This window comes from Somniosus microcephalus, chromosome 31 (assembly GCF_052327205.1).
Source record: "Somniosus microcephalus isolate GS21.2 chromosome 31, FLI_Smic_1.0, whole genome shotgun sequence".
Taxonomy (NCBI): Eukaryota; Metazoa; Chordata; class Chondrichthyes; order Squaliformes; family Somniosidae; genus Somniosus; species Somniosus microcephalus.
The window spans coordinates 30,357,690-30,378,092 of NC_141017.1; the positions used below are offsets into that span (position 1 = coordinate 30,357,690).

The 20,403-nt window shown below is 48.0% G+C and overlaps 1 protein-coding gene across 1 annotated transcript in view; it reads right to left on the bottom strand.

Moving 5' to 3' along the window:
* Positions 1-2,042: 2,042 nt before the first annotated feature.
* The window catches only part of LOC147097692 (uncharacterized), a 45,882-nt gene continuing 27,521 nt past the window's right edge, over positions 2,043-20,403 (bottom strand). Inside the window, exons 8-11 of the mRNA XM_085971441.1 lie at positions 13,449-13,557; positions 8,702-8,822; positions 6,853-6,949; positions 2,043-4,745 (exon numbers count right to left, since the gene is read on the bottom strand). Coding sequence (XP_085827567.1) covers positions 4,360-4,745; positions 6,853-6,949; positions 8,702-8,822; positions 13,449-13,557 — 713 coding nt within the window. The 3' untranslated portion in view covers positions 2,043-4,359. The remainder of the gene's footprint in view (positions 4,746-6,852; positions 6,950-8,701; positions 8,823-13,448; positions 13,558-20,403) is intronic.

Consider the following 20,403-nt stretch of genomic DNA (forward strand, 5'->3'; position numbering starts at 1 on the left):
TTTGGTTTATTTAAGTAGAGGGTCAGCTGCTTGTATTTTATATAGCGCCTTCAACGTAGTCAAATGTCCCAAGGCGCTACACAGGAGTGTTATCAGACAAGATTTGACACCGCGCCACATAAGGAGATAATAAAGCAGATGACCCAAAGCTTAGTCAAAGAGGTAGGTTTTAAGGAGCGTCTTTAAGGAGGAAAGCGAGGTAGAGAGGTTTAGGGAGGGAATTCCAGAGCTTGGGGCCCAGGTAGCTGAAGGCAGGGCCACCAATGGTGGAGCGATTAAAATGGGGGATGCTCAAGAGGCCAGAATTGGAGGAGCGCAGATATCTCGGAGGATTGTAGGGCTGGAGGAGATTGTAAGGATAGGGAGGGGGCTTGGCCATGGAGGGATGTGAACACAAAGATGAGAATTTTTAAATTGAGGCGTTGCCAGACCTGGAGCCAATGTAGGTCAGCGAGCACAGGGGGTGATGGGTGAACATAGAGAAACATAGAAACATAGAAGATAGGAGCAGGAGTAGGCCATTCGGCCCCTTGAGCCTGCTCCACCATTCAATGCAATCATGGCTGATCATCCAAATTCAGTACCCTGTCCCTGCTTTCTCCCCATATCCCTTGATCCCTTTAGCCTTAAGAAATATATCTAACTCCTTCTTGAATATATTTAATGAATTGGCCTCTACTGCCTTCTGTGGTAAAGAATTCCACAGGTTCACCACTCTCTGGGTGAAGAAATTCCTCCTCATCTCTGTCCTAAATGGCTTACCCCATATCCTTAGTCTGTGACCCCTGGTTCTGGACTCCCCGACCATTGGGAACATCCTTCCCACATCTCGTCTGTCCAGTCCAGTCAGAATTTTATACGTTTCAATGAACGGGACTTGGTGTGAGTTAAGACACAGGCAGCAGAGTTTTGGATTGCCTCAAGTTTACAGAGGGTAGAACGTGGGAGGCCAGCCAGGAGTGCATTGGAATAGTCAAGTCTAGAGGTAAAGGCATGAGATGAGAGGTTTCAGCAGCAGATGGGCTGAGGCAGGGGTGGAGATGGGCAATTTTCCGAAGATGGAAATAGGCGATCTTAGTGATGGCGTGGATATGTGGTCAGAAACTCATCTCGAGGTCAATGTGACACCAAGGTTGCAAACAGTGTGGTTCAGCCTCAGACAGTTTCCAGGGAGAGGGTTGGAGTTGGTGACTAGGGAACGGAGTTTGTGGTGGGGACTTAAGACAATAGCTTGCACTGATAAAGTTTTCCCCGCACGATCTCACCATCTCAGAGTGCTTTAGGATGAGGAGGAGGGCAATGTACACTGGGCACCAAGCATGGCGAAGGGGAGGAGCATGGAGACTAGGAAGGAAAATCAAAGGGGGGGAAGTGGGAGCAGTTTGAGGAGGTTTTTGAAAGCAGGAAGGGAGGTGGCAAGGCTTGATAGAGTATTCCAAGAGTCAGGAGTGTGGTGGGTGAAAGACTAGAGGGAGTGTGGAGAAGTCCCCTAAAAGAAAGACTTGCATTTCTATAGCGCCTTTCACGACCACTGGACGTCTCAAAGTGCCAATGAAGTACTTTTTGAAGTGTAGTCACTGTTGTAATGTGGGAAACGCAGCAGCCAATTTGCGCACAGCAAGCTCCCACAAACAGCAATGTGATAATGACCAGATAATCTGTTTTTGTTATGTTGATTAAGGGATAAATATTGGTCAGGACATCGACTCCATCCCTCTCCCTGGCAGCTGTCTGAGGCTGGACCACACTGTTCGCAACCTTGGTGTCATACTTGACCCCGAGATGAGCTTCCGACCACATAGCCACGCCACCACTAAGACCGCCTATTTCCATCTTCGGAACATCGATCGTCTCCACCCCTGCCTCAGCTCATCTGCTGCTGAAACCCTCATCCATCCCTTTGTTACTTCTAGACTTGACTCTGGCCGGCCTCCCACGTTCAACCCTCTGTAAGGATGGGATGAGGATGGGATGAGGCCACAGAGTGATTTGAAGACATATTACCAAGCTTCTGATGGTTGTGCAAGTATTTTCATTAAAACTTTACAAACAGGGCATATTTATTTAACAAATGCAGTTACATGAATTTGTTACACGATGAGAGTGGGAAAATGTTACAGAAATTCCATTGTGTTGTTACCTCCTACCATCATAAAACATCATTACCACCCAATTTTCTCTCTTCTTAGGCAGTCCCTGGGAACCGAGGATGACTTGCTTCCACATTAAAAATGAGTTCTCAGGTGACTGATGAGTCCAATGCGGGACCTACAGTCTCTGTCACAGGTGGGGCAGACGGTGGTTGAAGGGGTGGGTAGGTGGGGTGCTTGGGTTGACGTGCGCTCCTTGCGCTGCCTGCGCTTGGCTTCCACTTGCTCCCGGCGAAGAGACTCGAGGTGTTCGGCGCCTTCCCGGATGCTTCTCCTCCGCTTTGTGCAGTCTTGGGCCAGGGATTCCCAGGTGTCGGTGGGGATGTTACACTTTTTCAAGGAGGCTTTGAGGGTGTCCTTGAAGCGTTTCCTCTGCCCACCTTGGGCTCTCTTGCTGTGCCGGAGCTCCGAGTAGAGCGCTTGTTTTGGCAATGCACCGTGAGCAATGCCACAGGAGATCCAATCGTCAATAAATTTATATTTTCTAGGTAATGTATACTGCAGGCTATTGATTGCAAGTTGCGATCCCTCTGGGGAGGGTAAACAGGTGAAATGGATATGAATGGCTTGGAACAGTCAACGTGGGCATTGCAAAGAGTATCCTCTGATGGCCTGTGACTCAGTTCACTGCAGTCTATAGAAACATAGAAACATAGAAGATAGGAGCAGGAGTAGGCCATTCGGCCCCTCGAGCCCGCTCCGTCATTTAATGAGATCATGGCTGATCCTCCAAATTCAGTACCCTGTCCCTGCTTTCTCTCCATATCCCTTGATCCCTTTAGCCTTAAGAAATATATCTAACTCCTTCTTGAATATATTTAATGAATTGGCCTCAACTGCCTTCTGTGGTAGAGAATTCCACAGGTTCACCACTCTCTGGGTGAAGAAATTCCTCCTCATCCCTGTCCTAAATGGCTTACCCCTTATCCTTAGACTGCGACCCCTGGTTCTGGACTCCCCCGCCATCAGGAACATCCTTCCTGCATCTAGTCTGTCTAGTCCTGTTAGAATTTTATAAGTTTCAGTGAGATCCCCTCTCATTCTTCTAAACTCCAGCGAGTATAAGCCCAATCAACCCAATCTCTCCTCATACGTCATTCCTGCCATCCCAGATATCAGCCTGGTGAATCTTCGCTGCACTCCCTCCATGGCAAGAACATCCTTCCTCAGATAAGGCGACCAAAACTGCACACAATACTCAAGGTGTGGTCTCACCAAGGCCCTGTACAACTGCAGCAAGACATCCTTGTTCCTGTACTTGAATCCTCTCGCTATGAAGGCCAACATACCATTTGCCTTCTTAACCGCCTGCTGCACCTGCATGCTTACCTTCAGCGACTGGTGCACAAGGACACCCAGGTCTCGCTGCACTTCCCCTTCTCCCAATCTATTGCCGTTCAGATAATAATCTGTCTTCCTGTTTTTGCCACCAAAGTGGATAACCTCGCATTTATCCACATTATACTGCATCTGCCATGCATCTACCCAATCACCCAACCTGTCCAAATCATACTGGACTTTCTCGGCATCCTCCTCACAGCACACACGCCCACCCAGCTTTGTGTCGTCAGCAAACTTGGAGATATGGTGACACCTGGTGGTGCTATGAAAGCCAGGCACACTGCCCCTTTAAGAAATAACAACAGAAAATGCTGGAAAAACTCAGCAGGCCAGGCAACATCCGTGGAGAGAAATTAAAAGTCGACGTTTCGGGTTGAAACCCTTTTTCAAAACTGGAAAGGAAATAAAATAGATCGAAGGCAGGGCTGCGATAGAACAAAAGAGAAGTAAAGAGACATTAAGAGGTATTCAAAACCAGACGAGATGGTAATAGGACAGTGGAGACAAAAGACGGCTGAGATTAGGTGTGAAGTGTACTGGCAGGATGAGAGACAGCTGCCATGTGGGAAAGAGAAAAAAAAGGAAATGGGGGGGAAAGGAAGACCCAAAACAAAGGGGTGGGAAAGAAATATATAAGTAAAAATATAATAGGGGCCGAGGTTATGATCTGAAATTGTTGAACTCGATATTGAGTCCGGAAGGCTGTAAAGTGCCTAATCGGAAGATGAGGTGCTGTTCCTCGAGCTTACGCTGAGCTTCCGTGGAACAATGCAAGAGGCCAAGGACGGTGAGGTCCGAGTGGGAATGGAGCGGTGAATTAAAATGACAGGCCCCTTTAAGAAATGTTGCAACGTGCGTTTTCCAATTATCACCAGCCTTCGAGTGCTTCCCTGCTAGTATTGGTCACCGCTGCAGCCTCATCGCTTGCCCAGGTGTCTGGCGTCACTGCCCCTGGCCTCGGTGGAGCTGGTGAAGCGACGGTTGCTTGCACTGCGCTGGCACGCTTGTCAAGCGAGCGAAGCAGTGATTCCATCTCAGGGCACAAAGCATGAACCTCCCAGACGGTGACGTCAGACACAGCCTGGCACATCACGGCAACCTCCTTCAGCAGATCGAGGCTGCCCCTTCCACCATCTCTGGCGTCGACCGCCTGGATCCTGGACAGGGCAACGTCGGAGAGGCTACGGGGCGCTGGGCAGCTCTGGTTCTCGAGCGTAATTTGTAGCAGTCGTTGATACCTCTGTAGGGCCTCCTCTGTAATAAAAAAGAAACAAGGTTTCAGCAAAGAACAGCAACCATCACTGCTTTTGGCTTTTTCCTCCAGTCTCGGTGGGGCCTTACGACTAACCTGCCATTGCCCGCGAGAATTCATTTTCTCCTTAGTTTAAACTTCAGCAGCAGGATATGGATCATCAAAGGTTGAAGGCCGAGAAAAGCCACCTTGTATTAAGTTTCATCAACAGCAAAGCTCTGGGATGAGAGGAGAGATTGAGTGGAATGGGCCTATACTCTCTGGAGTTTAGAAGAATGAGAGGTGATCTCACTGAAACATAAAATTCGTAGAGGGCTTGACAGGGTAGATGCTGAGAGGTTATTTCCCCCAACTGGGGAGTCTAGAATTAGGGGGTATTGTCTCAGGATAAGGGGTCGGCCATTTAGGACTGAGATGAGGAGAAATTTCTTCACTCAGAGGGCGGTGAATCTTTGGAATTCTCTACCCCAGAGGGCTGTGGATACTGAGTCATTGAGTATATTCAAGGCCGAGATAGATAGATTTTTGGACTCTAGGGGAATCAAGGGATATGGAGATCGGGTGGGAAAGTGGAGTTGAGGTCGATGATCGGCCATGATCTTATTGAATGGCGGAGCAGGCTCGAGGGGCCGTATGGCCGACTCCTGCTCCTATATCTTATGTTCTTTAAAGTAAATCTCAGAACACAAGCCATTTGCAGCTAGGGAAGATCCAACAGAGAATGGGAAAAAGCTTTTCATAATAGGCATCAAGGGACATGGTGTTTGTTCTGAAATTTGTGAATATGATTCCTGTTGATTATATAAAGTACTTAATTAAAAAAAATACATTTAAACAATGTATCAAATTAGCATAGGCCATATCTTATTTTATTCATTCACGGGATGTGGGCGTTTTGGTTTTAATTATTGCCCATTCCTAATTGCCCTTGAGAAGGTGATGGTGAGCCTCCTTCTTGAACCGCTGCAGTCCGTGTGGTGAAGGTGCTCCCACAGTGCTGTAGCGGCTTGGTACGACTGAGTGGCTTGCTCGGCCAGTTCAGAGGTTAAGAGTCAGCCACATTGCTGTGGGTCTGGAGTCACATATAGGCCAGATTTCCTTCCCTAAAGGACATCAGTGAACCAAGACAATCCGGTAGTTTCATGGTCACCATTATGATACTGGCCTTTTATTCCAGATTTATTTAATTAACTGAATTTAAATTCCCCAGCTGCCGTGGTGGGATTTGAGCTTCCTGTCTCTGGATCGTTAGTCCAGGCCTCCTGGATTACTATCCCAGCAACATAACCACTGACGTAAGAAAACTACTAGGCACTTGGTCTAAGCGTTAAACAAGGCTTTAATCAACTGTTTTTCAACATGGAGGTCTAGTCGTGTCCTTCACTAGTTCCTGTTAAAGAATGTCCTGAGCAAGCTGGGCCCATGCCCGAGTATTTATACTCTCCCTGGACAGCGCCACCAGCAGGCCGCCCAGTATTATTACATAAGTCTTTTTCACATGAATGGCAAGATTCATGTCAACCACTATGTTACCGTTCTCATGATTGAAGAGTTCTCGATTTCACTCAAACTGTCTTAGTATTAGCTGCGGCTCAGTGGTAACACTCTGAGTCAGAAGGTTGCGGGTTCACAGTCCCCACTCCAGCGACTTGAGCACATAAAACAAGGCTGACACTCCAGTGCAGTGCTGAGGGGGTGCTGCACTGTCGGAGGTGCCGTCTTTCAGATGGGACGTTAAACCCAGGCCCCGTCTGCTCTCTCAGGTGGACGCAAAAGATCCCATGGCACTATTTCGAAGAAGAGCAGGGGGAGTTCTCCCAATATTTATCCCTCAACCAACATCACTAAAACTGAATTTTATCGTAATTGCTGTTTGTGGGAGCTTGCTGTGCGCAAATTGGCTGCCGCACTTCCTACATTACAACAGTGACTACACTTCAAATGTAAAGCACTATATAAGTAGAGGACCAGTGAATGTTGGGTTGCTCTTGTGCCTCTCCTACGAGGTCATGGAGGAGGTCACCTCTCTGCTCTCCTGGTCAGGGATATGTTGTGTGGTGCAGGGCAGGGTAAAGAGAATAAAATGACAGAATGGAGAAAAATACCGACCTAAAACGTTGGGCTGCGTGGAGTTGAATATATCAGCAGAGCCGGCTGTGGATCCAGTGGGTTTGATGCCATTCACCTTTTCAACTGATAGGAGTTCCTGGGCGTAAAAAGAAACCCAGTTCAACACACAACTTCTCTGTTTAAGGTTTTACTGACCTTAATATAATTGGAATTGGAACAAAACTCCCATAACAGAAGTAGGAAGTGGCAGCAGTGGTGTCTCCGTTTGGGAGTTCCACCACCACCAGAGTATATATTGTGATACTTTATCATGACTTATTACTTTATTTTATTAAAAAAATGCTCACATGCACAATACACTGTTCCAAAGTGCAAACATTATTCCAAGATGGCTCCACGTTCCTCTAGTCCTCTCCTCCTAAGAAGAACATAAGAAATAGGAGCAGGAGTCAGCCATTCGGCCCTTCGAGCCTGCTCCGCCGTTCAGTGAGATCCTGGCTGATCTTCTGCCTCAACTCCATTCACCGGCCCTATCGCCATATCCCTTGATGCCCTTACTAGTCAGAAATTTATTGACTTCTATATATCTCTTCAGTCACCTCATGGCTGCCACCAACTGTGCCAGGAGTGCACTCAGTTTTACCACAGCGCCAAACAGCCTCTCAGTCCAGAGCACACTTTACAATGATCACACCTACATTTGCTAGGGTGCCTTTGATGAAAACCAGGACTCACCTCCTGACTCCCCAAAGCCTTTCCACCGTCTACAAGGCACAAGTCAGGAGTGTGATGCAATACTCTCCACTTGCCTGGATGAGTGCAGCTCCAACAACACTCAAGAAGCTCGACACCATCCAGGACAAAGCAGACCGCTTGATTGGCACCTTAAACATTCACTCCCTCCACCACCGGCGCACCGTGGCTGCAGTGTGTACCATCTACAAGATGCACTGCAGCAACTCGCCAAGGCTTCTTCAGCAGCACCTCCCAAACCCACAACTTCTACCACCTAGAAGGACAAGGGCAGCGGGCGCATGGGAACACCACCACCTCCAAGTTCCCCTCCAAGTCACACACCATCCTGACTTGGAAATATATCGGCCGTTCCTTCATCGTCGCTGGATCAAAATCCTGGAACTCCCTCCCTAACAGCACTGTGGGAGTACTTTCACCACACGGACTGCAGCGGTTCAAGAAGACAGCTCACCACCACCTTCTCAAGGGCAATTAGGGATGGGCACTAAATGCTGACCATGCCAGCGACACACACATCCCAGGAACGAATTTTTAAAAAATCTGGTGGATCTGAGAGGTGCTGGAGCAGTGCAAAATTGGGCCTTGTTCCATTGGTCCTCCAATCGCCCAATAGCGACACGCTGCTGAAGGAAATGCACTGATTGGTGCATTACTGGGTCCTATAGACCAGGAAGATCCTCGATTCAACACTGATAAGTAACTGGGTCACCCAGAATGTACTGATCTCAGCCAATGGGATGCTACGATTGAGCTCACTGCCTCTAGGTTGAGGAGAGGAAAATTTCAGCCAGGATTCCTGTCGCTGGTCGCTGTCCAGTTACCTTTGGTGGAAGTGTGTGAATATCGAGCGAGAGCAGAATGGGGCTTAATTGTGATGCTCCTGTGGTGGAAGAGCCTACTGACACTCACGCACGTAGAATGACTACTTGGGTTGGGTATCGCAATATCTTCAGGAGAGGAGAAAAATTGGGCCAACCAATCGAAGAATGACAGTATTAACTCACTTATCAAACTTTGTGCCTGAGATTATTTGCTAATGAATGTGCGCTTTTATTTAGAAAAAAAAAAGCCAAAGAACTTTATTCTCCTTCACACAAAAAAGAAAGGCTCCTTGGGGTGTAGCGAGGCTGACCTGAATGGTTTCATTGAGTCGGTGGAGATGTTCAAGCTGAGCCGCCACACTGTGCAACATCCGCCAACATGCCGGGATAACGTCATAGCGCTGACCAATCAGACACTTCACCGCTGCTAACCTAAGCCAATGAAAAGGTTCGTTATTGACCTGTAGAAGCATATTACATAGAATCACATAGAAACATAGAAGATAGGAGCAGGAGTAGGCCATTCGGCCCCTCAAGCCTGCTCTGCCATTCAATGAGATCATGGCTGATCATCCAAACTCAGTACCCTGTCCCTGCCTTCTCCCCATATCCCTTGATCCCTTTAGCCTTAAGAAATATATCTAACTCCTTCTTGAATATATTTAATGAATTGGCCTCAACTGCCTTCTGTGGTAGTGAATTCCACAGGTTCACCACTCTCTGGGTGAAGAAATTCCTCCTCATCTCTGTCCTAAATGGCTTACTCCTTATCCTTAGACTGTGACCCCTGGTTCTGGACTCCCCCGCCATCGGGAACATCCTTCCTGCATCTAGTCTGTCTAGTCCTGTTAGAATTTTATAAGTTTCAATGAGATCCCCTCTCATTCTTCTAAACTCTAGCGAATCTAAGCCCAATCGACCCAATCTCTCTTCATATGTCATTCCTGCCATCCCAGGTATCAGTCTGGTGAATCTTCACTGCACTCCCTCATAGAGCCTACAGCACAGAAACAGGCCATTCGGCCCAACTGGTTAATGCTCCACACGAGCCTCCTCCCACCCTTCTTCATCTAATCCTTTTAGTATATCCTGCTATTCCTTTCTCCCTCATGTGTTTAGCTAGCTTCCCCTTAAATGCATCTCTGCTCATCGCCTCAACCACTCCCTGTGGTAGCGAGTTCCACATTCTCACCACTCTCTGGGTAAAGAAGTTTCTCCTGAATTCCCTACTGGATTTATTAGTGACTATCTTATATTTATGGCCCTCTAGTTCTGGTCTCCCCCAGAAGCGGAAACATCTTCTCTACGTCTACCCTATCGAACCCCTGCACAGTTTTTAAAGAGCTCTATCAGGTCACTCCGCGGGCTTCTCTTTTCACACCTTCTTGTTTTGAGGGTGATGCAATTCCACAGCAACACAGTGAGGTCAAAACAACAAAAAAAACAAAATCAACTTTTATTGTCATTGTTAGTGCACAAGTGCAGTACAACGAAATTTAGGCTTGCGGCTCCCGAGAGTGTACATTTGGATTAAGACATTTAAATGGTTAAAAGGCTCCTTGCTGGTGACTAAATAACTCGCTGGAAATGGATGAGAAGGCTCTTTTGTTGGATGTGTGGCAGAACCACTGAATAACTCTGGCTGACTGTATATAATTCCCTTTAACGATGTTCTAACACCAGCCTAAACCTGTACCATTGTGTTAGGCATTACTGTGTTTTGTATATAGAGTTTGCATGTACGGGGTGTGGCCCCCTTTAAGAGCGCGGGAAAACGCGGGCAAACATGACGACGTCACGTCGCAAGCCACGGGGCTGCCCAGGCAGTCCTCATGGAGTCTCTGATCAGTAAAGACCTGTTTGCTTGTTCCCTGGTGTCAATCTCAGTTATTTATAGGAATTCGTCAATTCCTACAGATGATACATTGTTGGAGCACCAGCCCGTGGTGCCATAGAGTAACAAGGCGGAGGGTTTTGCCGCACATTGCCGCTGATTAAACAACACGGCTGACATCTAGGGCTAGGTAAATGCCGGCTGCTGGACTGCCGACGTGTATCCCCAGAGTCGCTGCATTACAGCATAACCGGTTGAGAAGGTTACAAGGTGCTGGCTGTGGAATGGTGGGATGCGCCCAGCAATGTTCCACATGCTGAGTTCCTTATCTCAGTATTGCAGTTACAGGGAAAGAAGGCTGGCCAAAGAGGTCACCCTGCCTTACCCTTGCACAGCTCATAGTAGCCAGTCTCAGAGTGGTAATGGCAGCTGACGTGAATCTTGTCATTCATGTGGAAATGACTTATGAAATAATACTGGGCTGCCTGCGGGTGGCGCTGTCCAGGGAGAGTATAAATACTCGGGCACGGGCCCAGCTTGCTCAGGACATTCTTTAACAGGAACTAGTGAAGGACACAACTCGACCTCCATGTTGTAAAACAGTTGATTAAAGCCTTGTTTAATACTCAGACCAAGTGCCTAGTACTTTTCTTACGTCAGCAGGGATCTGGGGATAGGTTACCTGCCCTCTTGGCATTGAAGTTGCGTTGGGGATAATGTCCTTCTTAAACTAATGGGCAAAGAAATTTCAAATTAATGCATTAATGCATTCATTATTAATATTGAGTACCACCATTCCAATGCATTGGCTGGAATGGACTGTGATACAGAACTACCCTGTTAAAAATCCCATTGAAAAGAATATATTTTTGTATTTGTTCCTGGGATATGGGCGTCGCTGGCAAGGCCCAGCATTTATTGCCCATCCCTAGTTGCCCTTGAGAAGGTGGTGGTGAGCCACCTTCTTGAACCGCTGCAGTCCGTGTGGTGAAGGTGCTCCCACAGTGCTGTTAGGGAGGGAGTTCCAGGATTTTGACCCAGCGACGATGAAGGATCGGCCGATATATTTCCAAGTCAGGATGGTGTGTGACTTGGAGGGGAACTTGGAGGTGGTGGTGTTCCCATGTGTCTTTCTAGGCGATAGTAGTCGCAGGTTTGGGGTGGTAGAGGTTGTGGGTTTGGGGAAAGAGCAGAGGAGTGGGACTAATTGGATAGCTCTACCAAAGAGCCAGCATAGGCACGACGGGCCGAATGGCCTCCTGCGCTGTCAAATTCTGATTCTATGAAATGCTGGTCTTGCCAGCGACACCCATATCCCGAGCATGAATTTTTTTTAAAAGCCTAGCAACCCTGGTCACCAAACGTATATGGTACATATAAGAAGCTGTGCACTTTGGGGGAAAGGCACAGATTATGAAAAGAAAGCCTTGCATTTATATAGCGCCTTTCACGACCACTGGACGTCCCAAAGCGTTTTACAGCCAATGAAGCACTTTTTGAAGTGTAGTCACTGTTGTAATGTAGGAAACGCGGCAGCCAATTTGCGCACGGCAAGCTCGCACAAACAGCAATGTGATAATGACCAAATAATCTATTTTTTTAGTGATGTTGGTTGAGGGATAAATATTGGGCAGGATACTGGGGAGAACTCCCCCTGCTTTTCGTTGAAATAGTGGCCATGGGATCGTTTACGTCCACCGAGAACAGACGGGGCCTCGGTTTAACATCTCATCCGAAAGACAGCACCTCGGACAGTGCAGCACTCCCTCAGTATGGGAGCGTCAGCCTGGATTTTCGTGCTCAAATGTCTGGAGTGGGGACTTGAACCCCCAACCTTCTGACTCAGAGGTGAGAGTGCTGCCCACTGAGCCACAGCTGACACTACATTATCATTGGTATAAAAAGACTACTAAGCACTTGGTTTGAGTATAAACAAGGCTTTAATCAACTGTTTCACAACCATGAGATTCTAGTTACATCACTAGTTCCTGGTTACAGAAACATCCTGAGCAAGCTGGGCCCACGCCCGAGTATTTATACTCCTTGGACGGTGCCACCAGCTGGCCGCCCAGTGTTACTTCATGAATCATGATAAGATTCATGACAATCATTATGGTAATTAAGTTCCTGCTCATTTCTTACAAGGTAAATATCATTGGGGGGGGGAGGTGACAGCAGGTGGGACTCTCAACGCCGGGAGTTCCTGTTTGCCTGGCTCCATTGGGACCGAGTGTAGTGCTGAGAAACTACACATGCACCCCTAGCAGGAGTTCAACTGAATAGTCATCAGGAGCAGGATTGCCTGGCCACACCCACCCCCTCCCAGAACCTCGAGGCTCCAAGGCCAACTATGGCTGTGATCAGTTAAACAATTTCTCCCCCCATTTCAAAAACAATTGGTGAAATGATGGTGCTCTCCACTGAAAGAGATAGCATCGCAAGGCACCTGGACAGACTAGATGCAGGGAGGATGTTCCCGATGGTCGGGGAATCCAGAACCAGGGGTCACAGTCTAAGGATAAGGGGTAGGCCTTTTAGGACAGAAATGAGGAGGAATTTGTTCACCCAGAGAGTGGTGAACCTGTGGAATTCTCTACCACAGAAGGCAGTAGAGGCCAATTCATTAAATATATTCAAGAAGGAGTTGGATATATTTCTTAAGGCTAAAGGGATCAAGGGGTATGGGGAGAAAGCAGGGACCGGGTACTGAACTTGGATGATCAGCCATGATCGCATTGAATGGCGGAGCAGGCTCGAGGGGCCGAATGGCCTACTCCTGCTCCTATCTTCTATGTTTCTATGTTAAACATTCACTCCCTCCACCACCGGCATACCGTGGCTGCAGTGTGTACCATCTACAAGATGCACTGCAGCAACTCGCCAAGGTTTCTTCGGCAGCACCTCCCAAACCCACAACCTCTACCGCCTAGAAGGACAAGGGCAGCAGGCGCATGGGAACACCACCACCTCCAAGTTCCCTTCCAAGTCACACACCGTCCTGACTTGGAAATATATCGGCCAATCCTTCATCGTCGCTGGGTCAAAATCCTGACACTCTCTCCCTAACAGCACTGTGGGAGTACCTTCACCACACGGACTGCAGTGATTCAAGAAGGCACGGGAACACCACCACCTTCTCGAGGGCAATTAGGGATGAGCAATAAATGCTGGCCTTGCCAGCGACGCCCACATTACATGAACAAATTTTTAAAATAGGTACAGACCTGTAGGTACTTAGAAGATCTTCCTTCAAGAAACTCTTGAGAATTTGAGGGTCCAGCCCCATCATCACTTCTTGCAGGTTCGTACCACTGAATGGATCTCCGACTGGACCTAGGACACAGTTCATTCTAAGGTAGTGGATGCATTGGAACAGTCACAATCTTTGGTAGATTTTTAACTGCATAATTAAAATGATCATGATCGTAAAATTTTACAGCACAGACCAGTCGCCCCTGCTGGCTCTCTGGAAGAGCTCGCCACCTAATCCCAGCCCTCTGCTCTTGCCCCGTAGCCTTTAAAATACTTCTTTGACAAACATGAATCCCCTTCCCTTTTTAATGCTCTTGTGGATTGTGCTTCCCTCACTATTTCAGGTCGGGCTTTCCATGCGCAAGCAACCCTACCTCAGGTGAACATAAGAACATAAGAACCAGGAGCAGGAGTACGTCAATCGGCCCCTCGAGCCTGCTCCGCCATTCAATAAGATCATGGCTGATCCAATCTTGGCCTCAACACCACTTTCCCGCTCTCTCCCCATACCCCTCGACTCCCCTGTAGTTCAAATGTCTGTCAATCTCCGCCTTGAATATATTCACTGACTCCGCCTCCACAGCTCTCTGGGGCAAAGAATTCCAAAGATTTACGACCCTCTGAGAGAAGAAATTCCTCCTCATCTCAGTCTTAAATGGGCGACCCCTTATTCTGAGACTATTGCCCCCTCGTTCTAGATACCCCCACTAGGGGAAACATCCTCTCAGCATCCACCCTGTCAATCCCCCTCAGAATCTTCTACGTTTCAATAAGATACCCTCTCATTCATCTAAGCTCCAATGAGTATAGGCCCAACCTGCTCAACCTTTCTTCATACGTCAACCCCTTCATCCCAGGAATCAACCTCGTGAACCTTCTCTGAACTGCCTCCAATGCAAGTATATCCTTCCTTAAATAAGATGATACTTTAGCCTAATTGATGGCATCGATCCTGAGTACCAGCCCTACTGTCTTCCCATTAAAGCCTCTGGTTGCTTCTTAAACATGTCCAGTGAGCTGACCTCGACCATCCTTCTTGACAAAGCATTCCTGCTGCATTTAACATTCGCTTGCTTGCATAATTCATTCAACATTTTATTCTTAAACAGTGAAAGGCACGTGCCTCTGCTCAAAAATAGTTGAAATTTTTTCTTTATATTTCACGGGGACGTGGGCATTGCTGGCAAGCCTAATTGCCCTTGAGAAGGTGGTGAAACAACTTGCTAGGCCATTTAAGAGTCAACCACATTGCTGTGGGTCTGGAGTCACATATCGGCCAGACCGGGTAAGGACAGTAGATTTCTAAAGGACATTAGTGAACCAGATGGGTTTATGACAATCCAGTAATTTCATGGTCACCATTACTGATACTAGTTTTTTTTATTCCAGATTTATTTAATTAACTGAATTTAAATTCCCCAGCTGCTGTGTGGGATTTGAACTCATGTGTCTGGAGTAGTCCCGTAACATAACCACTATGCTATCGTACCCCTATATTAGTGGCGATGTTCATTTTGCTTTCTTCCTCAGACATGTGCTCCTAGCTCACACCTCCAGTGTCAATGATCAAGATGACTGTCACACAAACATGTACAACTCATTTTTTTAGTGGTTAGCTATGTGCTGCTCACGGGCTGGAGGCCTTTAAGAGGATGCTAGCTAGATAAGAACAGGAGGGAGAAAAGAATAGAAGAATACGCTGATGGGGTGGGAGGAGAGCATAAACGCCAGCATAGACCAGCTGGGCCGAATGGCCTGTTTCTGTGCTGTAGACGCGATGTAATTCTAGGGAGTGTCAGTGGCAAGAAACATAGAAAAATAGGAGCAGGAGTTGGCCATTCAGCCCTTCGAGCCTGCTCCGCCATTCAATATGATCATGGCTGATCCTCTATCTCAATACCATATTCCCGCTCTCTCCCCATACCCCTTGATGCCTTTTGTGTCTAGAAATCTATCTATCTCCTTCTTAAATATATTCATTGACTTGGCCTCCACAGCCTTCTGTGGTAGAGAATTCCACAGGTTCACCACCCTCTGAGTGAAGAAATTTCTCCTCATCTCAGTCCTAAATGTCCCACCCCGTATCCTGAGACTGTGACCCCTCGTTCTAGACACCCCCCAGCCAGGGGAAACATCCTCCCTGCATCCAGTCTGTAACGTCTGTGTGTTATATTGCGAATTATTACACAGACTACAAGAGTAAACTTTAACAGGACTTTACTATTCGAAGGTCAGGGCGAATCTGCCCAATAACTCATTACACAGCACTTATATACCGGTGTGGTCACCACCGGTATTACAGTATACAGCAGCCAAGATAAAGTAGTGCAACCCCTAAAATAGTTCTCTTAAAGGTGGACGGTTACATACAATAGTTCTCTTAAAGGTAGAACGTTACATACACTACAATCCTCCCTTTTTAGCTTACAATATACCTATTCCCCATTAAACATAACATCATAACATATATCCAACTTCATGTAAAAACAGTTCACAGATGCAGTCTCTGCGGAAAACAGTTCACAGATTCAGTCTCTGCGGAAGCGCCTCCTGCGCTTCCTGACTCGGTCCGGATAACGCCTCGGTGGTGTAGTAGGTTCACGTTGCTGGGGTGACTCATCTAATAGTCCCTCACTAGACTTAACAGCTTGAACTTCCGTAACTTCAGAACCAGCCTTGCTGACTTCTAAAGGCTCGAGTACCTTGGGAAGTTTTTCTACTTCCAAACGGATTTGACTCAGTTCGGAAGGACCACGTGCGTGACCTGGTAGAGGTGATAATGGTTCAGATGGGTCATCATCTTCTGCTTCGTCTTTTCCTTTTCTGCTTCTTGGAGACTCTCTGGGCTCCACTGTCAGCTGCCAGCTGCATGCACAGTTCCTCCTTCTCTTCCTCCTTTTTCCGTAGTAGCGCCACCATCTCCCGGTGTTCCTTAGACTTTTTGTGATTCTTCATGGTTTTTGCACTTTGGGAGTTTTCATCACAAGCTGGGCAGAACAGGTCATCGTAATATTCGGTGTCGTCCAACAGGTCATGGTAATATTCGGTGTCGTCCTGAGCTAGGCCAGCGAGAGGGTCTTCTATTTCCTCCATACCCAGCTGGACGTTAGCCAGCTTTTGTTCCAAATCCAGACATCTTTCCTGAAGAGACTTCTTCATGCGTTCAGCTTCATCCAGCTTTTTCTGGGCTTTCTGCAAGTCTTTCACTAATGACATAATTTGTGATTTCAATACTTCAACTTCATTCGGAGATTGATTGATCGGACTATTCAATCCCTCTACTGGAGCAGCTGTTTCAGCATTCTGTTGTTCTACATTGACGTGAGTCAGCGTACTTTTGGCATCCAAGGGCTGCTCTGTTGCAGTCTTCTCAGTCTGTGTTGCAACCTCAGCTATTTCAATCATTTTTGAGAGCTCCGAACCCCTTTCCTTTGAAGATTGAAGCTCGTGTTCAAGTTCTTCCCATTTCAGAGTCTTGTCCCTCAGCATATGAAGGAGTTGGCTGACCGTTAACTCTTCTGACATCAGACGTTTCCCAGTATTGTCATCCTGTGTTTTTGACGGATAGGCTACAGGGCTGTTTGCAACCTTGCACTGGGGCCCCTTTGCTGCTTTTAATTCTCCATCATCTGCAGCCTCCACCATTCGAATTTCAACAAATGAATCGTCCGGTGATGCTGCACCCAACTTCAGTAGGAGCTCGGAATTCATGGCAACCAAATCAGCCTTTTCTGCCTGCAACCTGCTAACAAGCGCCTTCAGTTGCTGAACATCTTGCTCCACCAGATTAGAGCACGCACCTTCAGAAGCCGAATCAGCTTTGATTCGTTTGGCCTCCTCGCGCAGACAGTTTGTGTGCTCCTGCTCCATTTTCTCCATCAGCTGCTTCTGTTGTCTTTCCAGATTCTCCCACTCTGTGTCAAAGAACTTTTTTGTTGCATTCATCTCTTGCTCAAGACGGCGAATCATTTGTTCTAATTGCTGTTGTAGTTTGAAATGGAGTTGAGTTCGAGCCCGGTGTTCCTCAGAAATGTGCATGTCTGTAGACTGGACAGACTCAGAATTCTCTGTCAAACTATGTTGTTGTTGTTCAGTGGAATTCTGTTCTGAAACTTTGTTCTCCTCTGAAGCATAAGCATTTATGCACTCCTTCGTTTTTCCAACATTAGTCTGCAAGTCCATTTTAGCCTTGTCTTTTGCACATGGGTTGGTCTTACCATCATCAGTTCCAGAGTCTGAGCTGATTGTCTTCACCGAGTTCTCACTCTTTATGGCTTTTAGGAAGTGCCAGTCCATATTTATTTTCTTGATCCACTCCCGTCCCAGAAGTGGTGGACCCCCCTCAGGTAGTACATATAAGTCCATTCCTTGGTGTTCTTTGCCCTTGTCTCTCACCTTGACTTTTATCTTTCCGATGGGGTATACTCTTCGCCCCGTGTATGTCTGCAATACAATCTTGGTATCTCTCAAGGGAATATGTGAGAATAGCCTCTTGTAGTCCTTTCGGTTTATGACTGTTAGGGCTGATCCTGTGTCCAATTCCATTTTCACTTGGACTCCGGCCATTTTGAGCGTGACCCAGGTAATTTGTAGGTCAGCTTCCTTACTCGCATTGTGAATTCTTAGACTACCCAGTTCCTGGCTGTTGGAGTCTGAATCCGAATTCTGTTCATCTGAATTCTTCTCAGCCACCTTGTGTACCTTGCTGTACTTTTCCTGCGGTGACTTTTTTTTGTTGCTGGTCTTCTTTCCTGACCGGCATACTTTAGCTATGTGACCAAGCTTGCCACATTTTCTACATTCCTGGGTTTTAAACCAGCATTGGTTCTGGTCGTGTGTTGTCTTCCCACAACGATAACATTTCGTTGTACCCGAAGTCATTTGATCCACGCTGAGTACCGCTGCCTTCAGCTGCATTTCCGCAGTGCCTCTCGCTGCGGCTTCGTGCGATGCTGCAATAAGGACAGCCTTATCAAGTGTAAGATCGTTCTCTTCGAGCAGTCGCTTTTGTGTTCCTTCCTTCGACAACCCGCACACGAACTTGTCTCTCAATGCCTCTGTCAGATTTTCCCCAAACTGACAGTATTTCGCTAGTCTACGCAGTTCAACCAAGTGTGCCGCGTTGCTTTCCTCTTTCCATTGCGTTCTCGCATAAAATTTGAATCGTTCCACCAACATCAGCGGTGTGGGGTTCAAATGATCCTTCAGGACAGCAACAATATTAGCGAAAGTCTGATCCGCTGGTTTAGCTGGTGATAGAAGATGCTTCAATAGCCCGTATGTCTTCGCCCCCATTGAGTTTAGTAAGGTTAGAGCTTTATCATCATCTGCTATTTTATTGGCCTCACAATATATCTCGATGCGTTCTACATACGTGGCCCAATCTTCCACCTCGGAATCGAAGTCGTTGATGTTACCATGCTTAGGCATCTTCACTATCTTTCTGAGAAACAACAACGAATTTGTTCGTTACTTTTTTTTTTCCAAAAATGGCAGTTTCCCGCGCTTGTCTTCTTCCCCACCCACTTTCAAAATGGCGGTTTCCCGCTCCTGTCTTCTTCCCCGCCTACTGGCGGCTTCCCGCGTTTCTTCCCCTGGCGGGAGGGGTAAGCTTTGCCCTCGGGCGACGACCACTGGCTTTCGGGGTTCGCAGCCTGCGCGCCGGCTTCAGTTTATTCCGAAGCGCGAGAACAGCTGATTGCGCTCCTTGTTCCCTTCTCTCGGCAGGGCACCCGGGCGCTGGGGACAACCAGTTGGCGGTGAACAGTTCCAGCTCCCGATCCTTTATGGAAGCTGCTGTAAGCCGCTGGCGGAGTCTCGCTCGGTCTCCCTCGCTCGGTCCCGTTCCCCCCTCGCTCGGGCTCTGTCTCTCCCGCTCGCTCGGGCTCTGTCTCTCCCTCAGCGGCTTTCAATCGCGCCTCCCAGCCCTCTCGCAGTCCGGTCCTTTCCTCCCCCGGCTGCGGCTGAGTTCTCCGCGGCGCGCCGGCTTCAGTTTATTCTGAAGCTCTCCCGCTCGCTCGGGCTCTGTCTCTCCCTCAGCGGCTTCCAATCGCGCCTCCCAGCCCTCTCACAGTCCGGTCCTTTCCTCCCCCGGCTGCGGCTGAGTTCTCCGCGGTTTGAATTATTTATTATCTCCCGCACCTTACGATCCCGGTCGCAGCGCCTCGCGGCCTCGGTAGCTGCCCGGCCCTTTTCACCGGTCGCGGTCGAGCTGTCTCACGATGCTGTCGCGTCTCCCAGCCCGCTTGTAGCCCGGTCTCTCACACCGGCTGCGTTCCCGCTTGTAGCCCGGTCTCTCACACCGGCTGTGTTCCCGCTTGTACCTCGGCTTCCGTGCCCTACGCTGCCCCAGTCTCAGCGCCTCTGGCCCCGACTTCTGTCCGGCTCCTTTCCCCTGGCCGTGGTCGAGTTCACCGCCCTTGTCCTCCGTTTCTTTTTATTTTTCCCCCCTACTCACAGTCAACGTGGCCGACTTGCTTCTCGTGGCTGATCGGCGCACTCACCACCGTGACAGAAGGGACGATCACTGCCTGTTGCTGATGGAAGGCTCCGTGTCAGAATTCTTTCTTCTTCCTTGCTCTGCAGACTCGAGTCTTCTCTCAGCAGAACGACGAGGGCGGATGCCTCTTCTCGACGCTCGTTAACTGCTTCGGATGTATCGCTGCCGCAGGGTAAGATCGAACTCGTCGCCACTGTAAAGTCTGTGTGTTATATTGCGAATTATTACACAGACTACAAGAGTAAACTTTAACAGGACTTTACTATTCGAAGGTCAGGGCGAATCTGCCCAATAACTCATTACACAGCACTTATATACCGGTGTGGTCACCACCGGTATTACAGTATACAGCAGCCAAGATAAAGTAGTGCAACCCCTAAAATAGTTCTCTTAAAGGTAGAACGTTACATACACTACACAGTCTGTTT